Source organism: Emys orbicularis, chromosome 4 (genome assembly GCF_028017835.1).
Source record: "Emys orbicularis isolate rEmyOrb1 chromosome 4, rEmyOrb1.hap1, whole genome shotgun sequence".
Taxonomy (NCBI): Eukaryota; Metazoa; Chordata; order Testudines; family Emydidae; genus Emys; species Emys orbicularis.
In genome coordinates, this window is record NC_088686.1 from 75,956,251 (window position 1) to 75,983,000 (window position 26,750).

At 55.2% G+C, this 26,750-nt stretch overlaps 1 protein-coding gene across 2 annotated transcripts; it reads right to left on the minus strand.

Annotated features, from left to right (window-relative positions):
• Positions 1-4,648: 4,648 nt before the first annotated feature.
• Positions 4,649-7,940, minus strand: MDK (midkine). Of its 2 annotated transcripts, XM_065404134.1 has the most exons (4): positions 7,862-7,940; positions 7,504-7,665; positions 5,932-6,093; positions 4,649-4,674 (listed from the first exon to the last, which is right to left on the minus strand). In XM_065404134.1, exons 1-4 carry the CDS (start codon positions 7,938-7,940, stop codon positions 4,649-4,651), a joined length of 429 nt encoding a protein of 142 aa, XP_065260206.1. The 2 variants fall into 2 exon arrangements, with proteins under 2 accessions (XP_065260206.1, XP_065260207.1); XM_065404135.1 differs by lacking the exon at positions 7,504-7,665.
• Positions 7,941-26,750: the final 18,810 nt, after the last annotated feature.

Genomic DNA, 26,750 nt, shown 5'->3' on the forward strand with positions numbered 1-26,750 from the left:
GAGTCAGAAAGCTGTGTGGGGCACAGGCGATGTCCTACATGGGGGGTGGGGGGGATTACACAGGTGCGCAGTGTCCATCAGTGGCTGGGCGGGACTACCGTGTGTCTATACATGGAGGGTCTCCGTTCCCCCACCCCCAGGGATACTGTGCAGCTTAGACAAAGGCTGACGTTTTGCCCTGCGAGAGCATCAGCCTCACTGCCACTGCCTTTAGGATAATTTGCATAGTGTTACCCAAAATGCCTTGCATTTTTTTTTTAATCCTTACAACTCCAGTGGAACCCACTTAAATGAATAAAGGAATCAAACCTGAACCCAAAGACCTTTCAGTGAGTAATTCGTTCTCAGGGAGCTGGCTTCAGCGTCCAGCCTCCTCACGGACCCTGGGTGTGAGCCATTGATTAGGCTCTGTCCCCAGCCCCACTGGCCTCTCCAGCAAAGCCTTCAACATGCTGTTGGTGGTGCACATGAAGGGTTGAAAGAGAAACACTAAGCCTGAGGCGGTTCTGCTCCCTACGCAGAGGGGCTCTGTGGCCACCCGGCAGGGAAAGGTGGTTGCCAAACTTCTGTACTCTATGGCAGGGTCTTTCCCCTTTGTTTCAGCCCCTGCTGCCAGGAACAGAGCCTGATCTCCTTCCCGCAGAACCTCCTGCTGGCCAGGACACCTCTGGCCTCTCCCCTATGTGTCTACTGCTGCAGTGCCCCATATTATTACGTCTTTCCTCTTTGTTTCATGCTCACCTTTTGCAGGGGCTGGGAGGGTCTGCGTGTGAGGCTGGCCCACGCCTGCAGCTGTGGTCTCGCTGTTCATCACCATGCAGGGTGGGGTTTCTGGTCTACCAATTTGTGCTACAGCTGCAGCAATTCAGGCTGGTACATGCCCACTTCATAGTACATTTTATTTTATTGGTGACAGACCCAACACTGCATTTGGACTGAGGCAGGCTTTGCAATTGGCTTATGGGCCACTAGTGGGTTGCAGCTGATCATTGCCCTGGCTGGATTGCTCTGCTGGCAAGGGAGCTGCTTCATTAAGGCAAATGAATGTCAATTGGTTCAGTTACATTTGTCCTTTCCTGGTCCAGTGGTTTGTGATCAGGGGCTTTCTGGGGCTGCTCCGTCACAGGGCCTGACACCCGTACCATGGGCAGGGCAGGTCTGGGCTCAGGCCTGCAAAGAGCAGGGGGCTGGAACGCAGAGGGGCCTGTGGGGCCAGTGCACACTCTGCCTGGGGGCTGCCTTACACAGCATATGCCCAAGCAACTTCTTATTGGTCTTAGGTCTGGTTTCAATCAGCTCCATCACTGTGCTGGTCTGGTAGCGATAACCCTGCCATAGCTGAGGAATGCCAGTGAGCACAGGTGCCTGGGGCTGGGATTTTCTCCCTTAAAGGCATGGGGGGAGGGCTGAGGGGAGGACTTAGGCAGCTGCCCCTCAGTGAGGTGTCACTGGCTAGAGGCCTGAGGGCCCCTGCCTGCAATGATCTCCAACCACACGTGGGCCATTAGGCTGGTGCAGTGGCTTCAGCTAACCCCATGTCTGATGGCACCAGCCTCTTCAGTGGGGCAGTATAATGGCCACCAGCGCTACGCTGGGCTGGGAATGAGGTGAGTGGATTTAAAGACTATCCACACAAGGGAAACATCTGATACATTGGTACCAATGGCCCCTGGTTTCCTCAGCTACCCGCCCGATGTGTTGCCTTCGAATGGGAATTGGGACGGTAGGAGGCCGGGGTGGTTAGATACAGACTAATACAGTGAGGATCAGGTTCCTGTCCTGTACCTCTGAGTTCAGTACAAAGCTGGCAGCAGATCAGAGAGCTGCAGGGAAGATGCTGATGGCAATTAATTCACTGTTCTCTTAAGGTGGGGATGTGGCATCCAAATTCTGCCTAACCAAGGACCATGGCAGCAGCTTGTTGGGCATCTGCAGGCCAGACTGACATGCTAGAGCAGATGGCGGGCCGCTCCTCTTAGGGCAGGTGGGTCTCTGACTCCCTGGGCAGCAGCATGAGAGAGGAGAGCACAACCCATCCCTGTTGTGGGGTTCAGAGCTCCGAGAGAGGAGCCGCGAAGTCTGACAAGCAGCCCCTTGGGGCTTGGCCATATGCCGAGTCCTTGGCAGGCCTCCCTCTGCCTTGTGCCACACAGAGGCTAACACAGGCCTTGGGGCAGTGGGCAGAGTCACCCTGTAACTCATTTGTCCTGCCAGAGCCTTTAACTATGGACAGTTGATAGCTCTCTGGAGGTTGACGGCATCTCATTAAGTCTCTTGTTGGCAGTCTATTTGCATCCTCGCCATGCCTGGAGTGGCTGCAGAGACTAATCCTCATAGCAGCGTGTCGTCCTCAATCTGTGTACAACAGCCACGGGAACAAGTCGGGCAGCAAGTCCCACCCAGCCCCTCCAGTCACTTCCCTTCAGCTGCTGCTTTTCCCAGGCTTGCTGGGAGTGGCTAATCCTGGACTAGGCGTGGCTTCCTCATAGCCGGGCTCCTACCCCACGCGCCGCAGCCATGCTGGCTTTGAGGCATTGCCCCAGGCCCTGCAGCAGCATTCCTGGGTGATTAGCCCAGCGTTCCCTTGTAGGGATCAGAGCACCGGCTGCAACAGCATCGGGTGGGAGGCTGGCACCGGCACAACTGAGCGCCTCCACAAGTGCTCCTGCCTTATTCTCTGCAGCACCTCCTGCTGGGAGACGCTGTGACTAGAATAGCTAGTAGTGGGCTCCATCTTGTGGTTTAGTCCCATAACTAATCACCTGTGGGACTGGGGAGGTGGGAGTCCAGCATCGTAACCCAGCCGGTTCCTTCCAGCTGTAACAGGGTTAGACAATCAGAGAAGGGACCTCACTGTTCCATGTGCCTATGAAAAACCAGTCTGAACCCTGGACTGTCACCTGGCTTGTGAAAGCTTTAAGAGCCCATGTCAGGGTGCAGGGAGGTTATCAGCTTTGCACAAACGCAGACAGCATTCATAGACACATAGACCAACATGATCATCTAGTCTGACCTCCTGCCCTTCACAGGCCACAGAACCTCACCCACCCACTCCTGTAATAGACCCATAACCTCTGCCTGAGTCACTGACGTCCTCCAATCATGATCTAAAGACTTCAAGAGTTCCTGAGCAAATGGAGCTCAGGGCAAACTCCAGTCAGCTCATGCATCTCCCCAAGGGGGGGATTTGTTCCAATGCTTAGCCAAGCCAGGAAGCCTCCTTTCAAATATGAACCCTTCTCCAATATAGTAAGTAATAGACTGGCACCATAAACTGCAACCAAGCCCACCTCCCTTGGTAACTATCTGGTTTCCGCACCTTTCCCTCACGGAGGTTTAACCTCATGTAGGAGCTTTGCTCCCAGCATGCCCATGGGTAGAGACCAAGAGCTGCAGTGCCAAAGGTAGCTATAGCTGCTTGATGCCGGCCTACCTGAAATTCTTGTTCTGCTTGCCCTTTCCTACCCCATTATTGGCTTATTTACTTCAACTAAGCCATGATCGGTTTAACAGAGTCCTGGCCCAACCACCCCAGTGGAGCCCTGGCTAACCCTCCAGGCTAGGCAGCAGCCACTGGCCTGATCCAGCAATAACCGTCACTGCAGCTAGTATGTCACAGCCTCTCCTGGCTGGCACCACCCAGAGTTCCCAGAACAGAAGCAGAATGTGGTACTAGCGATGGGTTTGTTTTTTAAAGACTTTTATTGGAAAAGAAAAAAAAAATCCCAAAGTGGTGAGGGCTGGCCCAACACCTGTGTGAGAGCAGAAAGCGGGGAGAGGCCACAGTGCCCCGGCACAGACATGGATTAGAAGAAACAGAAGGGAAAGGAAGAGAAAAGGGAAAGGCCCATGAACCTGAGGGAGATTCTTTCCTGGTTGCTGCAGGACTTTTGGGTTTCCACCTGCTGGTGGAAAAGCAGGCAGCAGGAAGGGGTCACCCTGACCGAAGAGGCCAGTCCTCAGGTGAACAACTTGTGAGCAAATGCAGGTGAAGGGGGGGAGGCTACAGGCACACAGCAGACCACCGCTGGGAGGCACACATCGTGCCTCTTGCAAAGTCAAGGAAACCAGAAATAACGAGACACATCTCCAAATGTTTCCATTGCACATGAGCCCAGCCACGCACTGGGGCTCATCCCTTCCTGCTCTCATCATACCTGCCCTCTGTGACCAGGTTACTTGCTAATTCAGTGGTTAGCTTTTCTTTTTCCTTAAAGCACCGCTGTGAATCAGACAGGTCATGAGCTTCCCAGAGACGTGCCAAAGGCCACTTAGCTCCAACAAAGGGTCCAAAACCGTGAAGGGCTCCAGCTGCTCCCAGCCCAGAGCACCCCACGCGCATTGCACTGAATAGCTGAAAACAGAAGCAGAGAAGGGAACACTGGGGTCCAAATAAAGGTGCCAGACAGTGGCACAGAGTGGGTATGGGGAAGGTAAACAGCACCTTCTTCAGGCGAGGGCGGATTTGGTCTCTACACAACTAGTGATTAAAAAAGGCATCATGGTTAAGGATGAAGTTGGGGAGAAGGAAGAATGGAATTTGGCAAAACATCGCCGAGCGGGGGGACCATGCTGCAGCGCCGAGTGGTGTATGTTCAGATGGGTTCAGGCACCGTGTCTAGGAGACGGGAGGGTCGGCCCGTCCCTTCTAGTCCTTCCCCTTCCCTTTCCTGGCTGTTTGAAACAATGGAACAAGACATGAATTAGTGCATCTGCAGGACGACCCCATTGTATCTGGAGAGGTCACTTCAGCATGTCTGTAGCTCACTTGATACAAAGCTGCCTGCACGCCACTGGCTTGGGTTTTGGCTGCAGTGGCACATAGGCCAGACAGCTGCAGTGAATCCAGCCAGGACCAAGGGAGGGTGAACCCTGCTAGTCAGTGCACTTGCCTGGAAAGTCTCTGCTCAGTGGGTACAGTGCTTGCCATCCCCAGAGTCCCATGTGGTGCTACCATCTGCTAGCGGATCACCCAGACCTCCTGTCCTTTGACATACCAGGAGGCACAATATTATTTGCACTAAACTCAGTTGTGTTTTGGGGGTGTAGTGACCAGGTAGGGCTGGCAGGGCAATAGCAGGGGAGGACATCCAACAACTGGTCACATCCTGGTCACAATCATAGAGTGAGGCCTGCCCAGGCATTGAGGAAACCAGCTCAATAATTTATATACCACTGTCTGGCACTCAAAAGTAGATGGCAAGCACAGATGGCAGTTCCCAGCTACAGCTTTGACTCCAGTGGGCACAAGCAAACTGTATCAAGACCCTTTAATGACCAGCAGTGAGAATGGACTGGGGGCCTTTCACACCTTGAAGGATCCCAAAATGCCTCTCAGGTTTTATAAGCAGAAATTGCTTAAGCCCCATTGAAATGCAACTCTCTGTAGGGTGCACTGCGATGCAACACACCAGGTAAGTAAGGGAGAGAGAGAGGGTGAAATCCTGGCTCTACTGAAGTCCATGGGAGTTTTGCCAATGGAGACAGGATTTCACCTACAGACTCCTGTAGTGGGATTTTGAGCCCTGTGGAATGTAATGATCTGAATAGGAATTTCACCAGGGTAGAGTTAACAACCCAGCTCTTGTGAAAAGAACCAGCGTCTTAAGGAGCCCATGTATCCAGGACCTGAGTGTTTTGTTTCCTCCAACAGATTACTCTTGCATTTGCAGAGAGCGCCACAGACCCTGCCAGCACACAGGGTCAGTACTGACTCAAAACCCTTCCTAATGAATCACCAGCACCAGTCTGCAGTGTTAGGGCTGTCCTTGGAAGTACAATCCAGACAGACACAGCTTAGCTTGGGAGATCCAACAGGATCACATCCCCACCTGGGATGGCTGCATTCCTCTTGAATGTGTCATGCCCCCGACATACAACGGCTCTTCCCACGCGGAGGTGGGATAAGGACTTCTAGTGGTGGGGACTGACCTTTGGATTTTGACTTGGTCTTGGGAGAACAGGGCTTGGTCACTTGAATGGTCTCCTGACACTCGGCATTGTACAGGGCTTTCTTCAGGGTGCCTGAACGGGCCTTTAGACCTGTGGCAGCATCGCACCCGCCCCAGCTCTCAAACTTGTACTTGCAGTCAGCTGGAAGAGAGGTTGGAGCCATTAGTTCTATGCAGGGCCCAGAGTAAATGGCAGCCCGTTAGGAGCCTCAGGAACAGTGTTGGGCTGGCAGCCAAACTATGTTCATGCTGCTCAATCGGACAGCCTGGTATTGCAATCACATTAGTCCAGCCAGCAACCACAGTGCCTCGTCAGGCCCTGCAAGACATTGGGTCATCCTACTTGAGTGAATAGCACCAGCCACATGCAGCATGTGGGGCCACTACTGCCCCGTGTCACATGGATGCAACACCCTGATAGCATCTGTATAGCTCTCATGCTCCCTCATGGGGACTTGACACCTGAACTCTGTTCTTCATGGGGCTGCCTCAACAAACAGGCCATTCCAAAAGGTCTGATACCCAAATGGTGAGGCACAGTTAGGCAGCTGGAGGGCAAAGGCAGATGAGGCTACTCGCCCCAGTCCCCATCCCCCAGCTCAAGCTTTGATGATTGCAGCACCAGCTAATATAGTTTCAGAGGGGGCTTGGCAAGAATGGCCCAGGGGTCGCCAGGTCTCAACTTCTGGGAAGGGAAGCAGGACTCACAAGCCGGGCAAGTGTAAAGCAAAGATCAGTTGTGTGGTACTACTGGGTCAGACTGTCCGGTGAACCCCATTCTGCATCAGACTACTGGTGTATCTAACCTGCCCCTGCTGCACTGGGTCAGATCAATGGCCCATACAGCCTGATATCCCTAGGTGTCACCAAGGGCCTAAGGTGGCCTGCAGAGCCTTTACTGCAGGGGCCCTCCCAAATGGAGTCCAAGAGCAGCAGTTTAATTTGGAACCCTCCAGCTAGGGTTAGTCTCTGCTCATTTCAGCCTAACCCGTCCCTGGTAGTAAATTCCTGCGTTGGCCAGGTGCCCTACCTTCTCTGGGAAGTGGAGAGCTCAGCAATGGCTATTGCTCCTATGGCAGAGCTAACCTGACTTGCGTCTAGCCTTTCATCCATTGCATTGCACCTACAATGCACTGCTCTTTTCCCTATCTCACAGATGTGCTGAACCCAGGAGTGCCCACTGTGCAGCTCATGGCCATCCCAGCCTGTAACAAAGGTGTGGTCTGCAGAGACGACATGTCCCACCATGCAATCCTCTGCCAGGTGGGAATGGCCAGGCCAGACCATTGCATACTGGGACATGCAGGCTCTATATGACACACAGATACATTAGCACATTGGGTGCAAGGCAGTGGAAGGTCAGGTCATAGGTGCACACTTGGGCTCCTGTCTAGCTGCTTGTATGGTCCTGAGAAGGGTAATGTTGGGGCTCCCATATGTTAAAGGGACAACAACCACAAAGACTCCAGCTCCCCACAGCCATGGGAAGTTGGTGGTCCCTGGTTGCCCTCTGAGCCTGGTGAGGCTCTTTGGGATGGGGCTGTGCACTCACCTCCAAACTCCTTCTTCCAGTTGCAGGGGATCTTGCACTTGAGTCTCTTAGTCTCCTCCTTGCAGGTCCCCTCACGGTAGCCCACACCACAGTCTTTGCTGTTTGGGGTGCAAGGCCCCCAGCGCCAATCCTCACACTCGGAGCCGTTCTTCTTCACCTTGTCTGCAGTGCAGAGGAGGGAGCAGGCAGTCACTCCGAAGGATACAGAACAGCAGCTGGTCCCATAGACAGGGGTTCTACCCTCCCTCACTTGCAGCCAGAGACATGAACATCCCCTGCCCCCACCCGTAACCAGCCCCACAGAGTAGAGGATGAGGGACAAGTTCTCTTCCTAAGCAGCCATGAGTTTGCCCCTCACCTTTCTTGTTTTTACCAGCCTCAGAGGCTGCAGCCAGGAGGATCAGCACCAGGAGGAGGAAGAGCCCACGGACCTGCATTCTGCGTGGAAGAAGGGAGATATATAAGCACAGAAAGCCAAGCCTGTGCACTAGGGGGAGGACCCAGGTGTGAGGGATGGCACATGTGAGGAGCGGGACATGGGGCTGATGGTGGGGAGGGAAAGAGGGTTCTGGAACTGATGGGCAGGATTGCGTGGGCTCAGGGGAGCGTGTCTGGGTCACTCTCTTCTGTGCAGCCCCCTCTGGACTCTCCTCACAACCCCAGTGTGTCACTCTGCAGGACAGAGCTGGAAACATGTGCAGCCCCAAACTCTGAGCTGAGATCTCTTCCCTAGGCAAAGCCCAGGGCTGGAGGAGGGACTGAGGGACAGGAAATGGGGGAGAGGCTACCACTCTGAGCGCCATCAGCCCTAATGCTTGGCCTGGCCTAGCAGGAGGGAGTCAGGGCCCTTTCTAGGGCTCTGTGTGTCAAGTGGGAGCCTCACCTAGCTGCAAGATTCGGGAGGCTCCTAAGCCAGGCTCAGGGACAGGGATGGGACACAGGCAGCCATTGTAGTCTGCAGGAAAGTGAGGCTGGCTTGCCACCACAGACCAACAAACAGTGAGTGTGACAGGACCAGACTCCCCAGCCTGTGTGTGTCCCCAACTTACAAGCCCTCCAGGCTGTGGGACATTCAGACATAGACAGAGGCTGCAGAGAGTCCATGGTGCAATCCAGCTCCCACCCAAATCCTCCCCTTCCAAGCTGGATGGTCAGGGCTCACAGTGGGGTGGCTGCAGCCATATTTAAATAGATGCTACCTTAGGTTACAGAAGTGCATGAAGGAAGAAGGGGTGAGTCCTTCCCACTACAGAGTGAGGGACGGATAAGGTGGCCCCAGATACCCTGTCCAGCCCATCCCTCTAGCTGGGTGAGGAGGAGGCGCCCCCCCCTCCAATAATGAGTTCCCCAGTGTTCCAGCAGCTCAACCCCTTTTATCCTGCTGCTGGCCTCAATACTGGGCCTATGGGCATGAGGCAGTGGGCCCAGCATGCATGTCCCTACCTCACAACCATATGCCTGTCCCTCTGGGAACTCGGTGTAGTCTAAATGCTGCCCCCTCAGACCCACCTTGACCAGGAGCAGGGGGCCTGACGGGATTTGACTTTCAGGGTTCCACAGGTATGAACAAAGAGGAAAGTCAGCTCCTAGTGGAGAAGGGCCTGGGGGGAGAGGGGGAAGGGCAGGCAGGGGTGGGGGTGAGCAGAGCCTTCATATGCTAAATGCAGACAAACCATTGGGAATCCCAAGGTCTTGCCCACATCAAAAGGCAGTCGCCTCCTCCCTGAACCAGCCAGGAAGGCACATCTGGATGGGCATGTCACCACCGAGATGTGAGCAGACTTTGGTTTTAAGTTGCCAACCCTCCAGGATTGTCTTGGAGACTCCAAGAAGAGAAGATTAATCGTTAATTCAAGATTATGTCACATGATGAAACCTCCAGGAGTACATAAAACCAAAACTGGCAACCTAGCTGGTTTCCAGGTGAAGGAAACCGGAGAGTGAAAAGGAGGGGGCAGCCAAAGGTACCAGCCAGGGCTTGTCCACACCAGCCTGGTGAGGAGGCAACTTACAGCCACACGCACAGAGCCCACCCTGAGAGGATCACAGATGATCACAAAGCTGTAACTATCTTTATATGCCTCTATGTACGGAGGGTCAGGTTTCGCTGTGGAAGTGGCCGGATTCCTGGCCTCTTCTGGGTTCTACAGGCTCTGCTGTAACCACGTGAAAAACCAGGCCCTGTGCGCAAGTTAGAGAAGGCCTTTAGCTCTGCACAACACTTGGGCCTGATTCTTTCTCTCCCCCCTTCCCCCTCCCCCCCAAGCTCCCACTGATGTACGGTGGTGGGAAAGTGCAGGATTGGGCCCTGCTTTTCAGCTTCCCTGGAGTCACCTTCTCTGTCCCCCCCCCGCGGGCGGGACCCCTTCCGGTGAGTATCAGGGTGGGAAGAGGGCTCAGGCCTCCTGGTACAGGGTGTGGGTTGGTACATTAACATCACAATCTCTCTTCCCCCCCCCCCCCAGTTTCAAACCAGGAGCAGCCAAGAGGAGGCTGGGAAAGCCAATCTGCCTGAGGGTGGGATTTGTGCTGCTCCGGCCCTTGGAAAGCTGTTTGTCCTGTTTGTCTGCTGGCAGTAATGAGCCTCTGCTCCCTACTCCCCATCCCCAGTGATTCCCCTGCCCCCTTCCATGCCCACATTTCCCAGTGCCTCTTTTATCCAGCGCCCAGCAGGCCGCCTCGCCCACGCCAAAGATCCTCGACGTTGGGGGGACGGCAGCTGCCATGGAACCTTTATCCGGCTCCAAAAGAATCCAGGGCAGAAAAAAACCACGACCATCAGTTTTTGAGAACTAAAACAGAAGATTAAAAAAAAACCCCACACAATGTGGAGCTCATGTGGCGCTTTAGAAGTGAAGCTGCTCCCCCTGCTGGCTCCCTTAATGTCAGTCCATTACCATATCGCCACAAAGGGACCATGGATGCAGAAGGCCAGTCTGTGTAGGGGGAGGGGGAAGACATGGAAGTAGGAGTTGTGCATGTGTAACCCACACATTTCCTGGGTGGGGTGTTCTGGCCCATCTAGTGGCATGGAGACCACTTAGAGAGAGATAAAATGAGTCTGCTCTACAGCCTTAGCTAACAGCCAGTTGGCTTTTAGCTCATGCAGTAGAGGCTCATGCACTAAGCTCCAGAGGCCCCAGGTTCAGTCCTGCCCACCGATGACTGGGGGGGCTGTCAGTGTTACAGGTGTGCATGCACATGCCTCTGTGTTTGAATGTGCAATGGAGGAACTTGTGCGCAGTGGGAGAGCATGTATGTCATGCATCTGTGGATGCATGATGGGGGAGTGTGTCTGGAGAGAGTATGTGCACAGTGGGACTGTGCATGTGTTTGTACCATTGAGCAGTGGGTACATTTGTTAAGTTGACTGAGTTTCTACTTTAGCTCCACACCTGCTGACTTCTTTGACAGGGCCCCTGGCTAGGGTTGCAGTCAGAGGTGCAGTGTCCCTGCGTGGGCAGGTCAGTGACTCAACTCTCCTCCCACTCACTACACCCTGTTAGTTTCCAGTAAATAAGGCGGCTAGAAATGGGCCCAACTCCAAATCAGAGACCTGGAGGATGGGACCCAGAATCCAGACTCAGAATTCCCCAGCTCACCTGTTTCCACTGTAGACTGAACCCTAAGCCCGGATGCCCCTGCATCGGATGGGGTTGAAATCTAGCTCTGGAGCCCTTTCTAGAGCTGTTCTGCAGAAAGCTTCTTTGGTGGGGTCTGAGCTGCTGCTGACATCAATGCATCTGTCCCCTCCTCATAGCTCCAGGAGATCCCGCAGCATTGTGGGTGTGAACAAAGGGTCCTGGCAGTGGGGGGATGGGCAACAGCTTTTCACCTGCTCTTCCCATGACTAACGAGAATTCCTCTGATGTTTTCCCCATTGGTGGCAGTTCCGTGAAGGGCAGCAATAGATACATTGAGCTGGTACAGCCAGTGACAATGCCAACTTCCCCCACACCCACCAAGGGCCAATACCAAGGGGTTGGTGGGTGATAATGCCAGAGGGTAACCTGCACATTAAATAGGTACAACTTCATCACCAGGGGGAGCTAGACAGGTTGCACCTGAAGCCCAGGCTCCCAGCTGGCAGAAAGATCAAGGCAGCAGGGACTGCAGTAAGCTACTGCTCACAATGCTTTTTTAGCTTGAGGCATCATCCTGATTGAAGAGATGGGGTGAGGGGGAAGAGGGTGTCAAGCAGAGGTTGCCCTGGAAATTACGTCATTAATAGCCCTATTTTCCAAAGTGATGCTTGATTCTTAGAGGTGCTGAACCAGCTGGATTTGTGGGTCCACAGCATCTCAAATACAACAGAGATCAAAGGGGAGAGGACTGTAGCTCCCACACCAGACTTTGTCCCATTCTGGAAGGCCAGGCCCCAGTCTTTCCATTACAAATCCCGTACACCTCACCCAGGCTTGGAGCTTAAACAGGAGGGGACAGGCCCCAGGCAGCTTGTGCAGAAGAGGGAGAAAACCCCTGTACATGGAATGGCAACCGCCAACCCAGGGAGCAGGTGAAATCCGGGTACTAGGAGGGGAGGGGATTAGCTGAGCATTAAGGTTACAGCTGCTTGGAGCCAATGCATTTGCAGATGTGATGCTTCCCACTAGGTCCATATGCAGGGGACGCAGCTCTGCTTGGCTTCACATTCTGCCCTGTACCAAGTGCATTGCCAGGCTATTCACTGGTCAGCCCCTTTTCCCCACCTACAAGCCCCAGTAAACCAGGGAAACATGGCACACACCTTCTCACTGTTGCTTATGACTAAGCAGCTCCCAAGTGTGATGGCAGCACACCCACCCTGGCTCCAGTGAATCAACTGCCCCTGCTGTGTGAGACCCTCCCTGTAGGCCTGTTATAGGAGGGGACACACTGGGTGCAGTGTGTGGGGAGAAACACTGGGTCAACTTTCACTCCCTTCCCCCACACGGTCACCCCGGCAGCACGCTGGGGAAAGCAGCTCTGTTCGTTATTCAGGCTCCAGTGCACTCACCTTTTGTGTGTCCGTTGCTGTGAAGCTCTCGGCTTCACTCTGAATTGAACTGTCACAGAGAATTACACAGCCCGGCTGGTTGAAGGCAGAGCTGAGGGGACAAGAGCCGCCTTCCGCTTTCCCCACCTCAGCTGGGAATTATCATGGGGAACTCAGCGCCAGCCAGAACAAGCTCAAGCCCCTTCCCACCAAACTCTCCTCAAAGAGGCTGCAAGGACAAGAGCTCAGCATTGAGAATGAGCCAGAACAGCCCACCTTCCGGAGGCAGAGGCTGGGAGCTCACTACAGCCAACCCTGCTGCCCTGCTCTCTACAGCACCTCCTGCTGGGAGTGGATGGGACTAAGGTAACTAAGAGCCCCCCTAGAGACAGTGTCCTATCCAATTCCCTACTGGGCCCTCAGAGCAGCACCTTAAACTCTATCTCCCCTTTTACTCAGACTCTCCCATTCACCTCCACTCTGTAACCTCTGCTTCTGCCTTGGCCCTGGGCTATCCTCTGCCCACCTCTACAACGTGGCCTTGTGTAACACAGCCTCCAGTCTGCTCAAGGTGATATTCCCATCTCCTCTGGCCTGGGCTAATGCAGCTCCCTCCTCTCCAGCCTCCAACACTTGCAGACCTCTTCATTGGCTGCTCAGTGCAAACTGGCTGTCCTTATTTTTAAAACTCTCCATGGAGTTAGTCCATTCTACATCATGGACTTTGTCTCTCTGTTTCTTCTGCTCTTCTAGTACCAGTCTCCTTTCTGCTATATCCCTCAACTTCTTCCCTGCCCCCAGAACGGGTGTGAGAGCCTTCTCTGCAGCTGGGATACCACACAGGCATGACTGCCCTCCCTGGTGCACAGTAAGCATGTCCTCCACCTTCTGGAGGCAGGATGCACTACCCTGTCCTCTGCCTGTGAGCAAACCCCCCAGGAAACAGTTGCAAAAACAAAACAAGAGTCCTCGTTGCAGTGTGACCTACCAGAACTCTGTGTCTGAGCTCCCCCTGCAGGGGCAGCAGCTAAACACTAGTTTCAGAATGCTGTCCCAGTGATAGACAAGCGTAGGACAGACAAGCAAAACAGGGCAGGGGGTGGACAGGCTTGGCTAAAGCCCTGGCCTAGGGAGCAAGGATTTCTGAGTTCTGTGCCAAGCCCTACTACTGAGTTGCTATGCAAGTCACTTTCCATCCATGTGCCTGAGTTTGAAAGGAAACAAAAACAAAAACCCCAACCCTTGGAGATAAACTCAGGCCATTATTCAGTCTATGGTATTCCGTGGAGAAAGGGAGGGAACAAAAATGTTCAGAATAATTTCAGTCCCCCTGATGGTTCCAATTCCAGATAAAAATAACTTGAAATGTGCTTGCAAAACGGTTGGTCCTTTTTGCAACTGACTCCACCTGCTCCCTTGCTGGCTAATTACATTGTTCACAAGTTTGGCTCCTCAGATGTTCAAATCCAGGGTACCTATCCCTCATGCCTGCTCTCTCCCAAGCAGGCTGTCCATGCTGAGCTGTGAGAGTTTATACAGATTTTGGCAGCATCTCCCATTGCCAAGGATTTCACTCACTTTGGCTCAGACCTCTGGGTGATACTGGAATGGGATCCAAAATGCCAAACATAATAATGAGGGGCCTTGGGACCCCATCTGATCTGCACTCTGTGCCAGGCAATGCCAGCTGTGGTTGACACTCCTGCATACTTCCCTGCCCCCATACCTGACTGCTCCCTCTGCAGCCACTAGACCTCTGGTTCTTGTTGCTGCTGCCTGGAAAGGCCCTGAGAGACCCTAGGGAGTGAGGAACATCGCTTTGCTGCTAATCCTATCTGCACCCCTTTCAACACAGGGACCCCTCTGCTTGGCTCACACTGCAGCTGGGTCAGACAGCTGAGCCTCCGAGTCCGTGAAGCACAGGGCAGGGGCAGAAGGGGGTCAACCCCCCCCCCTCCCTTTGGAACCTTGGTGCTTTCCCTAGAGCTGAGCAGCTCTTACTCCCCAAGGACGGGAGCAGCACATCCTCCCTGCCAGGATCTCAGTACTGGAGGGAGCCAGGGCAGGGGAGGCTAAACCTTCGCCATGGACTCATTATATGCAACAAGGGGCTGGTATCCTAACGCTCTGGGGCCGGTGAGAGAGCAGGACTGTCTGGGGTTAGTGAGCTTTCTCCAGGGACCATGATAACCTGCCGTTCGTGGTAGGGAAAAGCGCCTGTTCTGAGGGGGGAGGGGTTGCCTGTTGCCCCTTACCACCTGGGATGGGCTGATTCATTCCACAGCCTCCCCTTCAGCCCTGGCTTGCAGGAGCCTGGCTGCCTGTGGTTAAAGCTGCAGCCGGGAGGGAGACTGGGGAGGCTGGCTGCCTACCCATCCATCACATGCACCTCCTGCTAAATCTGCCCTGCTCCTTGCCTATGGCCCTTTCAGGGAAGGCCACTGACCTTCTATACCATGCTGAGACCAGCCCCCTGCTCTGACGCCATTCCCCTCTCCCCTCCAAGACATCCTTCCCCTTCAGTAGTCACATCCCTCTAGGTGTCTCCAAGCCATTCTCCTGCTCTGAACACCCCCTGCCCTCTTCCTCCACATCCTCTCAGGCTTCTTGCCTTGACCCCTCCTTCCTCCCCACTGAGCGTCTCCTTGGATTTCATCCTCACAGGGGTCTTCAGTGTCTCTTTGGTTTTGACCCTCTCTGTCCTGACTCCCTTCTGTCCTCTGCCCCATAGGGCCAGATGCTCTTCCCCTCCCATAATGGCCCTGGCAGGGTGAGTGCAGATGTTGCTCTAGTGCAGGGGTGGGCAAACTACTGCCCGCGGGCCACATCCGGCCTGCGGGACCATCCTGCCTGGCCCCCGAGCTCCTGGCCCGGGAGGCTCACCCCCGGCCCCTACCCTGCTGTCCCCCCTCCCGCGCAGCCTCAGCTCGCTCGCTCCGCTGCTGGTGCAATGCTCTGGGCAGCGGGACTCTGAGCTCCTGGGGCAGTGCAGCTGCAGAGCCTGGCCTGACCTGGTCTCTATGCTGCGTGGTGGCAGCAGCATGGCCCGGCTCCAGCCAGGCGGTGCGGCTGTAGCGCCGCCAGCCACCAGTGCTCCAGGCAGCGCGGTAAGGGGGCAGGGAGCAGGGGGGGTTGGATAGAGGGCAGGGGAGTTCGGGGTGGTGGTCAGGAGGCAGGGGAGTAGATGGTGGTCGGGGGGGGGAAACAGGGGGTTGAATGGGGGCAGAGGTCCTGGGGGGCAGTCAGGAAGGGGGGGGTTGGATGGGGCGCAGGGGGCAGTCAGGGACAGGAGTTCTTGGGGCAGTCAGGGGACAGGGAGAAGGGGTGGTTGGATGGGGCAGAGGTTCCAGGGGAGCCGTCAGGAATGAGAGGAGGGGTTGGATGGGGCAGCTGGGGTCCGAGGGCAGTCAGGGGACAGGGGTCCCAGAGGGGCCGTCAGGGAACAGGGGGGGTTGGATGAGGCAGGAGTCCCGGGAGGGGGGGCAGATAGGAGGTGGGGGCTGGGCCACGACCCCCTCCCCTAACCGGCCCTCCATACAATTTACGAAACCCAATGTGGCCCTTAGGCCAAAAAGTTTGCCCGCCCTTGGTCTAGTGAATAGCCCCAGCTCTGGGGCCAGGGCAGGTCAGTTCAATGTGCCCAGCGTGCACTGGCCTCCAGGTCTGACTGGGTGGCAGCTGCTCTGTAGCGTGAGGCTGTATCACCATGGGCTATTTTCTCCCCAGTTACGCTCAGTCCTTTCCCCTGGACATGGGGTGGCACCGTTCTTGGGCTTCCTTGGATTTTGCAGAATGAAGCAGAAAGTGTCTCAGCTGCCAGCTCTCCTCGCCCCCTGCGTTGTCAGGTCACTCCAACACCTCCTCCTGCACAGAGAACTGTCCCCACGGCCCAACCTCTCCTTCCCAAGGACCTGCAAATCTGGCCCATTCAAACCTCACCTTCCCCTGCAGATCCAGACACAGGCAGTGCCCCAGCTCCATAGCCATCTAGCCCCAGGAGATTCCTCACAGACTCTACAGATGCCCTCCTGGAATCTCCCCAAAGTCCTGCCTCTCCTGCTCCCTCTGCCAATCTGGTGAGACCTTTCTCCCCCAACCACCACTTGGCAAAGGAATCCACGGACTTCTCTTTATCTGGCCCCAGTCCCCGAGGGCACCCACAACAGCACCTCCTCCTCCAGCACAGCCAGCTTCCAATCATCCCTTCCCTCTAATGTCCTTTGGTTCCTGCTCCCCCATTACTGCCTGTGTGGGCAGCTCCTTCCCCCCAGACCTTTCCCAGCTCATTCTGCTGCTCTCTCCCCTTCCTCTTCTCAGCAAAGTGCATGAGAGCAGCACTCCCTGCTCACCCAACAGCTTCCTGGGCCATTTCAGTCTGAGCTTCACCATCCAAACCGCCCCCTCCTTCTTGTAGTTAACCTGTAGCTCCCTCCTCATGCTCCCTGACCTTCCTGCAGCTTCCACACTGCCGGGTTAGATTCCCCTCCCTTCCCCCCCCCCCCTGCTTCTGATCCTGCCTTTCAAGACACCTGTGCTGGGGCTTCCCATGAGGCTGATTTCTTAGCCCTCTCCTCTTCTCCACCTACCTTTCACCTAGTGGGAGCCTGTCACTATACAGACCTCTGGTCACAGCTAGCAATCTCTGGGGATTGGCCCCACCCCAGAGTGGGTGTTACCAGAGTGGGAGCGAGGAGAGGCAAGGTGGGGAGGCTGCTCCAGATGGTGTAGAGAAGAAGGCTCTTGCACAACCCGTGGTGAGCACGTGAGGGGACAGAGATGGGCAGGGAGGAGAGAGGCAAGGTCTGGGCGGTTGGCTGGAGCCGTCCATGGGTGGTTTTAAGGAGGCGATTGGAGCAATGGCCTGGGAGCTAGTGGAGGCGCTGCAGGGACTGTGAGAACTGGGTTGTGCCCAGAGCGGGCAGGGACTAAGGTGGGCCCAACACTCTTCCCACGCCCACAACTCAGCCCAGCAAGGGAGCCCCTGGGGGCCAGCCTGAAAGCCCAGCCCCCACCCTTCCAGGGCCCGGGGTAGGAGTTTAACACAGAACAGAGCCCCCAGCAGCCCACCCCTGAGCCTTCGGGCTGGGGGGGTCACAGCCCAGAGCCCTCCGCCCCCCCCCCCGTCCCAAGATACTGGAGAGTTGGGCGGGGGGGGTCACAGCAGGGCAGGAGGGTGAGACTATTCCGGGCCTCGGGGGCTTTCTTCCTGCGGAGCGGGGCCCCTGGAAAGCCCTGGTGTGGCGGAGTCCCGTTCTAGCGCTGCTGCTCCTTCCGCAGCAGGGGGAGCGCAGCCTGCTCCGCGCCCAGCGGGACCCCCGCCCCACCAGCGCGGGGAGAAAGAGCCGCCTCGCCTTCTTCCGCTGCAGGCTGGAGAGGGGCCACGAGCCAGAGCTGGGGATGACCCGCGCAGGGGGTCGGGGTGCCGGCTCCGAGCGACCCCCCCCACGGAACGTGCTTGGTGGGTCCTAGGACGGGATCAGGGCTGGACACTGAGGCACGGCAGCCCGGGGAACCCTGAGTCCAGTCGGGCAGAGGGGCCGGGGGCACCAGCGGCAGTGCCAAGGATTCATTTCCTTTCCCAGCCCCCCTGCAGCTCATAGCACTTCACCTTCGCCTCCCCGAGGGAAGACCCGCGAGCCCCTTGTTAGGGGGTGGGGAAACTGAGGCACGGAGCAGGGACTTGCCCCAGGTCACGCAGCGAGTCAGTGACAGAGTTCTGCCTCCCGGAGGCACTGGGCACCGCTAAGGTGCCCATCAGGGTGGTGTCCTGGCGGCCGGAGGGGCAGGGGCACAGATCCCTCTTTTCTGTGCGGAGGGGGCCGGGCAGCAGGTTACAACCCCCCCCGCCCCCGGTGTTCTAGATACACCGCGACTCCTCGCTGGTCCCAGCGTGCCCGGCAGATGACAGCCCCTCCCGCGCCGATCAATATTCCCCAGGAACCTGCCCCGGGCCCTGGGCTGCGGCGAGACTCGGGGCAGAATCGCCCCGGGACTCCGGGCTGCTGCGCACGCTGGCGGGGGCTTTGAGCCGCGTTCCCCATGCAGAGGAGCCACCGGCAGCGGGGGAGCGTCGCCCTGCGCTCCGGCGCTGCACTTACTTGTCTGGGCGCTGCGCTTTGCTCTGGTGCTCGGTGTCCGCGCGGCTCCCGGGGGTTAATCGCTCGCTGCCCCGCCGCCGCGCTCCTGAGCTCCTTCCCTTTGTGTCTTCAGAACTAGTTTCAGCTGGTCACATGTGGACACCACCTCGCGGAGCACAGCGGCCCCTGACGTCGCTCCCAGCTGACAACAAAAGGTAGTTCTAGCCCAAACTTCGCAGGCCCCGCCCCCTGCGCGGAGAACCAGGCCCGGCAACAAAAGCAGGAGCCCAGCAGCGCTCCAGCGGCAAATCGTGCCCCGGGGCCGCCTGGGGTTGGGGAAGGAAGAAACTGCCCCTGTCTGTTCCTAGCCGCAGGCCTGCTGGCTTGAACCCCATTACAAGACCTGGTGGTAAAGACATAGGGCCAGCTCCCGAGGAGAGGCGGTGCTGGGGTCATTTACACCTTCACAGCCCCCCAGCAAGTAAGGTAAGCAGACAAAGTACAGTCCAAACCCAGTGCCAAAGGCCAGGGCACACAGCATGACAGGGAGAGACCTGGACTGCCAGACCCTTTCTACTCCAGTGTCAGGAGGGAGCCAGGAGACCCCCTCAAAGGATCAGGCATCATGAAAAACATCTGATCAAACAGTGAAGAAGCAAAACTGTAACCCAGCTCGGGAGTTAGCGATGGCATCACCCACTCAGCAGCCTGCCTCCAGATCAGGCATGGGCAGCAGTGACCAATAGAAACTGCAGCAAACAACGTTTGTGACCTTATCCCTGGTGCCTTGTCTCCACCCCAGACAGAGACTTGAGGGGGTCTGTTTCTTTGTTACCCTTTTGCAGTACTGGTCATGCCAGTGAAGTCTCTTGGGTTGAATTGAATTGACTCAGGGGCAGATTCAAGGGGGATGTGTCAAGGCAGGGGAGGATACATGTCAAAGAGTGGATCAAAGGGGCATCACTTACCCACTGAGGGGACCTGAGACAAGGGGCCAGTTCCACCCCTTAGAGTCAGACCCACCTCTGAATCTGGCACAGTGACTCCAAGTCCTATTTGCGGACAGTTTCAGATGGTATCTCTGGCATGATGGCGTTCTAGGACCTGCACAGTGATTTCAGTGACTCCTTGGGCTCCACGGACAATGCCTTAGGCTCCCGTGCAGCCTCCCAGGCACTGACTGACCAACAGCAAGCCTGTGCTGAGCCAGCCTCCCACTTATGGGCCAGCCCTGTTCCTGGTGGAGGTGCACTCCCCTCCCTGCTGCACAAACACAGCTCCTGCATGCTGATCCAGGGCCCACCCCACACTGCCCCATACCCTGTTTACCCTCCCCCCCAGCCACAACATAGCCTATTCATGCACTGATACCATACCCACTCTAGGCTATCGTGGCCCCATGCACTACCACCTCTGAATCTGGTCCAGCGACTCTGCAACCCCTATCCTGGGATGCATCTTTCCTCCCCTGCTTGGATCTCTCACACTGGGCACAAACCAAAAAAAGCCATTCAGGGAAATAAAAGCACACTGGTGACAGTGATTTCTTCCCCCACCCACCTTCCCTCTCCAGTGAGGAGGGGAATGCAGGAGCCAAGCCAGCTCTCCTGCTTTGCTGCCCAGCGGACTGCAGGACTGGTGTCATGCCTAAGGAATGGGGTTGTGGTGGGGAATGAAGTCATTTTTCCACCATCCCCTCTGGAAGGATGTTGCAGAGAGAGCCAACAAGCCACAGATTTCATAAACCGCTTCAGAATCTGAAAATCTCTTTCCAAGAGAGTCCCACTTTTAACTCACACGGTGCTGGCAGTTTCCTGACTGACTGTCCAGCATGGCACATGCGTGTGTAAGCACAAGCTCACATGTAGCTAAACTCTGGACTAGGCTTCCAAGGGAGGTTGTGGATCCCTATCATTGGAGGCTTTTAAGAACAGGTTGGACCAACACTTGTCAGTGATGATCTAGGTTTACTTGGCCCTGCCTCAGTGCAGGGGGCTGGACTTCTTGAGGTCCCTACATTTCTATGATTCTGGAATGATGTCTAGAGCATACTGGGGATGAGAGAGCCCCCAGAGCAGAGCAGAGAACACATTGCTTTTGCATTGTCTTGTCTCCTTATCCATTACCCAGATACTAGTGGGCAAACAGAAGCTCCTACCATGATCCATGACAATCAGCTGCCTCCTTCCCCATTCATTGTTATCCCAGGCCCAGCTGTGTGTGGTGTCTGGCCAAGTCAGGACAGTGTAGGGATGTGAGAACAAGGCAGTACACATCTGAAGAGGGAAAACCCCAGAGAGGAACAAGAGTGATTCTTTATCGTACTCCACAGGGATGTAATGAGGAGCAATCGGAGTGAATTTAAGGAAGGGGACATTCCAGCTGAATCTCACAAAAAGCATCTTGAAGGCTGGAGAATTATTTCCCCAAGGGGCCAAGGTGAAAGACCCATCACTGGGGATATTTAAAATGAGATTGAACAGAGCCCGGAAAAGACAAACAAAGTTCAGCTGCACAGAATGTGAGGAGCTGCCTGCCCTGGGTGTGGCAAGCTAGTAGGGCTTGCAGTCTCTAACGTTAGCATCACCTTTATGCCCATGGGCATGACCTGTGACGTAACAGACCCTGGCTTGTGGTGTCAGTGAAATAGCCAGTTCTGAAGGCAAGAGCTGCTGGTTTTGCTCAATCCTTTCTGGACCATGGAGCGTGAGAACAGGAGGTACCAGGGCCCTGCAGCAGGAGCCTCCTAGCGTCTCAAACAGAATCTGCCCAAACTGAAGGTCAATAGTATCATTTTTCTTTCCTCCTTGTCTCTCCCCTTGGCTTTCTCCCATACTCCCCAGTGGCCCCTGGGGGACCAGAGCATGGTGATGACTGTTTGGGAAGGTGAGTGGGGAGCAGAGTGCATCTGTAGGGATCTCTTTCTAATTGCAATGGAGGTGACAGTCCTGCGCTTGTCCCTTCTGAGCACTCGGTGAGGGGATGCAGAAGGACATTACATCCTCCTCTGGCTCAGAAACAAAGATCTGTTTGCAAAAAAGGGGGGCTCATGCTCAGGGAGCACAGTAGGGAGGGGATCAAGGGGCCAGAAACCCAAGGGCATTTCCCTGCAGTTGTGTGGATATCTGTAAGGCAAAAAAAAAAAAAAAAAAAAATCAGAGATAATCCGCTGCCGGTTATCTTGATTTTTAAGATGCCCTGTAAAAGCATAGCACATGCCTTATAGGAAGGTGGCACTGCCTGGGTGTAGCTCTGCCCTGGGAGAACATGGCATGGGTCCTCTGGAAGGGTTGCCTTGTCTTGTTTGTAGTTGGGCTCGAGGGTAGCTGATGAGGGTAATGATTAACATGGCCATATGTGCGCTCTCCCGCCCTCAGCACAGGGTCTGGTTAGTGAGGGCTGGGCTTGTATGTATATTCAGTGACATACATATGCTGGCAGTGCACACAGCTGGCACTCACTCAGGCACCCCTGACATATGAGCATGCAGATTCACACAAATGTACTTCTGGCACACACCTCTAACACACACACACACTTCCATCTTTCACACACAGGATGGCATAGGTATCCGTGCAGTCCATGTCCTGCAGGCCAGGGGGACTTTCAGAAATCCACTACCCTCTGTATGGTACAATTCTCCCCCCAGCCCAGGGAGCTGGAGGCAGAGTTCCAAAACCTCCCAGAAGAGCAATGGGATTTTTGAATTCTCTTCTCCGCCCCACTGGAAATCTCTGGTCTCTGTGCTTACTGACAGTCACTGCTGGGGAGAAATGGTCCAAATGCTGAGGAGTCTGGGCACTGAAGTGGAACTGACCCGTCCCTGAAATCCCAGCATGTATGTTTGAGCCCTGGCCACAGAACCAGAAGGGCTGGGGCAATTTAGTGTGTACTGCACCAGCCACACACTCCTGCCATTAGCTTCAAAGGGCTGTTAGTGTCACAAGGCTCCCAGGGGGAGGGAGGGAACATGTATATTGGGGGCAGAGGGGAAGCTTATAAACCCCCAAATAGTCTACAGAATGTAGGGGGGTGAAGGTGGGAAGATTACTATGCAACCCTCAGGGTTCTGAATTTGAGGTCTGAGTCAATTTCCCAGCTCTCACCCCACCTCATTGATTAGTAAGATGCTATGTCCATCTCCAACACCTTCATGGGTGCAGTTCAGAGCACTGTGGGGGTAGATCAGGATTGTTATCTCACTTTTACATAGAAATAGACAGAGATGAATTGCTCACACTCACATGAATGAGTCAATACCAGAGCTGGAAACAGAACCCAAGAGTCCTGGCTCCTAGCCCTCCGATCCAGTGACCAGTCCACATTCCCCTCCTGGATATGGGAAGATCACCCAGGAATCCTGCCTTCCAGGCCCCAGCTCTAACTACTGGAACATGGGAAAAGAACCCAGGAACCTTGGGTCCCAGTCCTTGCTCTAACCACCAGTGTGCATCCCTTCCCAGTGACATGATCTCTCGTAGGTAGGCTACTATCAATGCTACAAGTGCTCTTTAGGAATAGTTAATACAAACATTTCAAATCAAAGTAATTTCAAATTATAATAAACAAATAACCCTGCAGCTGCAAAGGGCAAGGAAGATCTGATTCGGGGGGTGGGGGGGGACACAAACTTTCTCCTAAAAGAAAGAACAAGAAGATGCTCAAAACAACAGGCAGCAAAATTAGGAGCTCACAGTCCATGCTTGTCATGCTGATCGTCAGGGTAAGGGGGGGGGGGAATTTTCTCCATGCTACACTGCACTGTTGGATCACTGGCCAAGTGCACATGGGTGGGGAGGGGTCCTCTTTAAAGAAAGGCCCTGGGCCTAGGTAGGGAGGATCTGATCCAGCAGGGAAAACACCACCTTCTGAGCTCCTGGCCAGGGTTTAGAACGGAAGTGGTGTCACTGAAGGGGTACCTTAGTGCCACACATAAGGCTGATTAGCTCATTCCTGTAGCATCTATCAGCCTTGCAGGTCTCAGAGAGGGAGAGAAACAGGCAGTAAAATGTTCATCTTTTTATTTTAATGGCAAGAAACGACAACATCCAAACTGTCAAAGATGAAAAGCGATGGGAACACAGGCTGCTGCCCAGGCACTCGGCCTGCCAGAGCCGCAGTCCCAACAGAGTTACAAATATACAGTCCTAATAGAGTCTAGGAGACAGGAACCGGGCATTGCACAGAATCTCCACCCTCCAGTATTACAAAATACTCTCCTCCTTGCATAAAAACAAGCCAGGCTTGGAATTGCACAGCAACTCAGCTCATGGGCACGCACACATACACACACGGGGGAAGTGGTCAGCATGTGTTTGAACTACCTGTACAAAGACTAAGAGCGTACAAAACGGAACAAGAGGATGGGCTCAGGGTGTAAACGCTTCCAGGCCAGGCTCAGTGTCCCAGCAGAGAGCGAGCAGTTTGTGCTATTAAAGAGACATAGTGTCTGTCCTGCTGTTGGCTAATGAGCAGCCATAGCTGGACAATGAGGCCCTTTACCCTGACCCTCTGCATGTGTGTGAGAGATGGACATGGAGATCCATCCATCAGGCAGCATCCTCCAATGGTGCCCAGCACATGACCAACAGCCTAAACTGGTTCAGAATCACCTTCCTCTTTAATGCACAAGGGCAGGCCCATGATGGCCCACCTGACCCAAACAGCTTGCTCACAGTGCATGCCAGGGCCTTCAGTTCCCAGGAGCTGCTGCGGTCCTGCATAGGAGAGCAGCACTCACTTTATGGATGCTGGGTGCAAGCTTGGTAAACTGCCATTCCCCCTCCCCCAAGCATCTGGAGAGATGGGTCACTCTGGCCCCTTTGTGCCCCGGGGCACAGCTGGATGAAAGAAAGTCCCGTTCCCCCTCCCCGCCCGACAGAACATGTGCTGGTTGTTTGCTGGTGCCCCATACATCTCCTGCAGGTCCAAATCCCCCTTTTGCCTCAGAACCGGGGGCATCTGGCTTGCAACTCATCAATGATTGTGCCTGTGGTGGCCAGGCGTGTGTTGTTTTTCACCATATGGTTCTGTCTTCACCTAGGGTGTGTGTGTGTGTGTGTGTGTGTGTGTGTGTCGGGTGTGTGTCAGTCAAGACCATGCAGAGGATGGGCACACAGCACAGGAGGGGGAATCCCTGGCAGCAGCAGAGACCCAACACCCCTGTCATCATAGTACTGATACAGCAGGTTAATCAAAACAGCCCCAAGGGCAGATCACAGCAACCAGTTCTGTGCCAGAGCAGCCCCCAAAGACATAAGCTCCACCCCAACAGGAATAATGGGGGGGGAGGGGGAGAAGAAGTGGCTCCAGGGCCTTCCTGGCCCCAATCCTGCTCTCCTTCCACCCATGCCAGGAACAATTAACTACTGAAAAACTAAAAAGCAGGTTCCCCCCCTCTGTAAACAAAACCAGAAGGGTCCTAAGAAACACCAGCCCCACTCTCCCTGAGCTTCGAGCGCAGGCTCCCACAGCCCCAGTGGTCAAAGACCTGCTGGGCAAGTGGAGCTCCCTGGTGCCTTGTTTCTCAGAGCTGTCTAGCAACCCAAGGCTGAGATGAACTCACTGGAAGGCAGTCACCTTCTGGCTGCTTCAGGGCACAACATGGCCCCACTGAGCCTTCATGTTTCACTGCTTGTGCTCCACACCAGTTTCACCCCTGAACTACTCAACTTCTGGTCCAGACAGGCCTGGTAACAGCCTGCCCTCCCTCAGCCAGCTCCCATGCTCTGGCAGGGTCAGACACTGGCGCAGTGTGAAGGGTCACACCCCAAACAGCCCTGGACTATTTAAGGCTGCTGCACCCACCCCAGCACAAAGCCAAGTGCAGGCCAGCTGGCTACCTGCTTGATACGTTTCCCAGGTCCCAGATTAGAGCTCCCCCAGAAGCAGAGGAGTGAGCCTCATTGTTCTGGAATGTTTGGGGCAGACTGCGCTGCCTCTGCCTGGGATCAGGGCCATTGCGGGGAGGTAGCTCCCCCTCCCCTTCTTTATTTGTGTATCTGTTGAAAAGAAGGCAAATGAAGTGACGGCGATGGGGCAGGCGCGTGGTGCTGGGTGAGCACGGAGCTCCAAGCAGCTCGGGGCAGACAGGAGGGGCCACGCACAGAGAACTGGGAGCCCCGGCCCAGACAGTGGGAATCTGCATGAAAGCCAAGGAGCAAGGGGTGGAATTATGCAGGGCCCAGCAGGGAGCAAAGGGACACAGGCTGCATCTCGTGAACCATGCTGATAGGGGGCTGGCGTGCGAGTCCCACTGCTTGGGTAAAGCCCGAGAATAGACTGTAGGGACTACTCCTTCCCTGGCCCTGGGGCCAGAGGGCTAGACAGGGCCTCGTCTATCCCTTACCTCTAGGAGCTGTAGCTCTTAGGCCCTGGGGTGCTTGTACCAGATGCTGGATCCGGCTCCCTGGCACTCTCGGTACGGGAGTATCTGGACTATGGCACACTCCAAACACAAGAGGCCTCCCCAACCTTGAAAGGTACAGGGCAAGTGTTTCCAATGCGGGTGCTGGCGCGGCAGGAACCCTGTACTAAGGTTAGATACAAGCTCCCTCCTCAGCCTGGCAGCCTCCCTGCTGCGTAAGCAGCACATTTTTTAATCCACACTTCAAGCATGCTGGTGTTCAGCAAATTAGAAACACATGTGAAGGAAGGGGAGGCAGCAGATGAACTTGGGGAGAGGAATCAGGAAAGAGTGGGGGGAGTGCCAGAAGGAGGAAGCATGGGAGACCCGGGCACATTGCTGAAATTTTGTTGTGGCACCTGGGTCCAATTTCAACAAGCAGACAGCTTGCTTAGAATTCGGGGCAGATTTATGGGCATGGCTCCACTGGACATGCCAGGGGTCCCTTCCAGCTGTTGGGGGTCCCTTGTGCGGCTGCATAGAGACTCAGGGCAAAGGGAGGAAGCAGGAGTAGGAGGTGGTATGTTAACTGGATAGCAGTTAACTTCTCTCAGGCCCACAAGCATCCCCAATTATTCTGCAGTCTGGACAGCAGAGCTAGTGCCAACTGCAGGAGCAGGGCTGCTCTCTGGTGACCCCCTGTGGCTGTCCCAGGGAGTGGTGTGGGCAGGTTCTGGAGGTAGGCTCCTGAGGATGGGTGGGGGCGGTACCAGTGGTGATGAGCCCAGTGGAAAGGCAGCACATGGAGCCATGACTGGGGCAGGCAAGTGGAAGCTGAACAACAAGAGCC

Excerpts from the sequence above, each read along its gene's own strand:
- MDK (XM_065404134.1), bottom strand. The coding sequence starts at position 7,940 with ATGCAGGTCCGTGGGCTCTTCCTCCTCCTGGTGCTGATCCTCCTGGCT. Across the intron at positions 7,666-7,861 it reads GGCTGGTAAAAACAAGAAAG|ACAAGGTGAAGAAGAACGGC; the intron begins GTGAGGGGCAAA and ends TCTGCACTGCAG. Across the intron at positions 6,094-7,503 it reads CTGGAAGAAGGAGTTTGGAG|CTGACTGCAAGTACAAGTTT; the intron begins GTGAGTGCACAG and ends CCTCTCTTCCAG.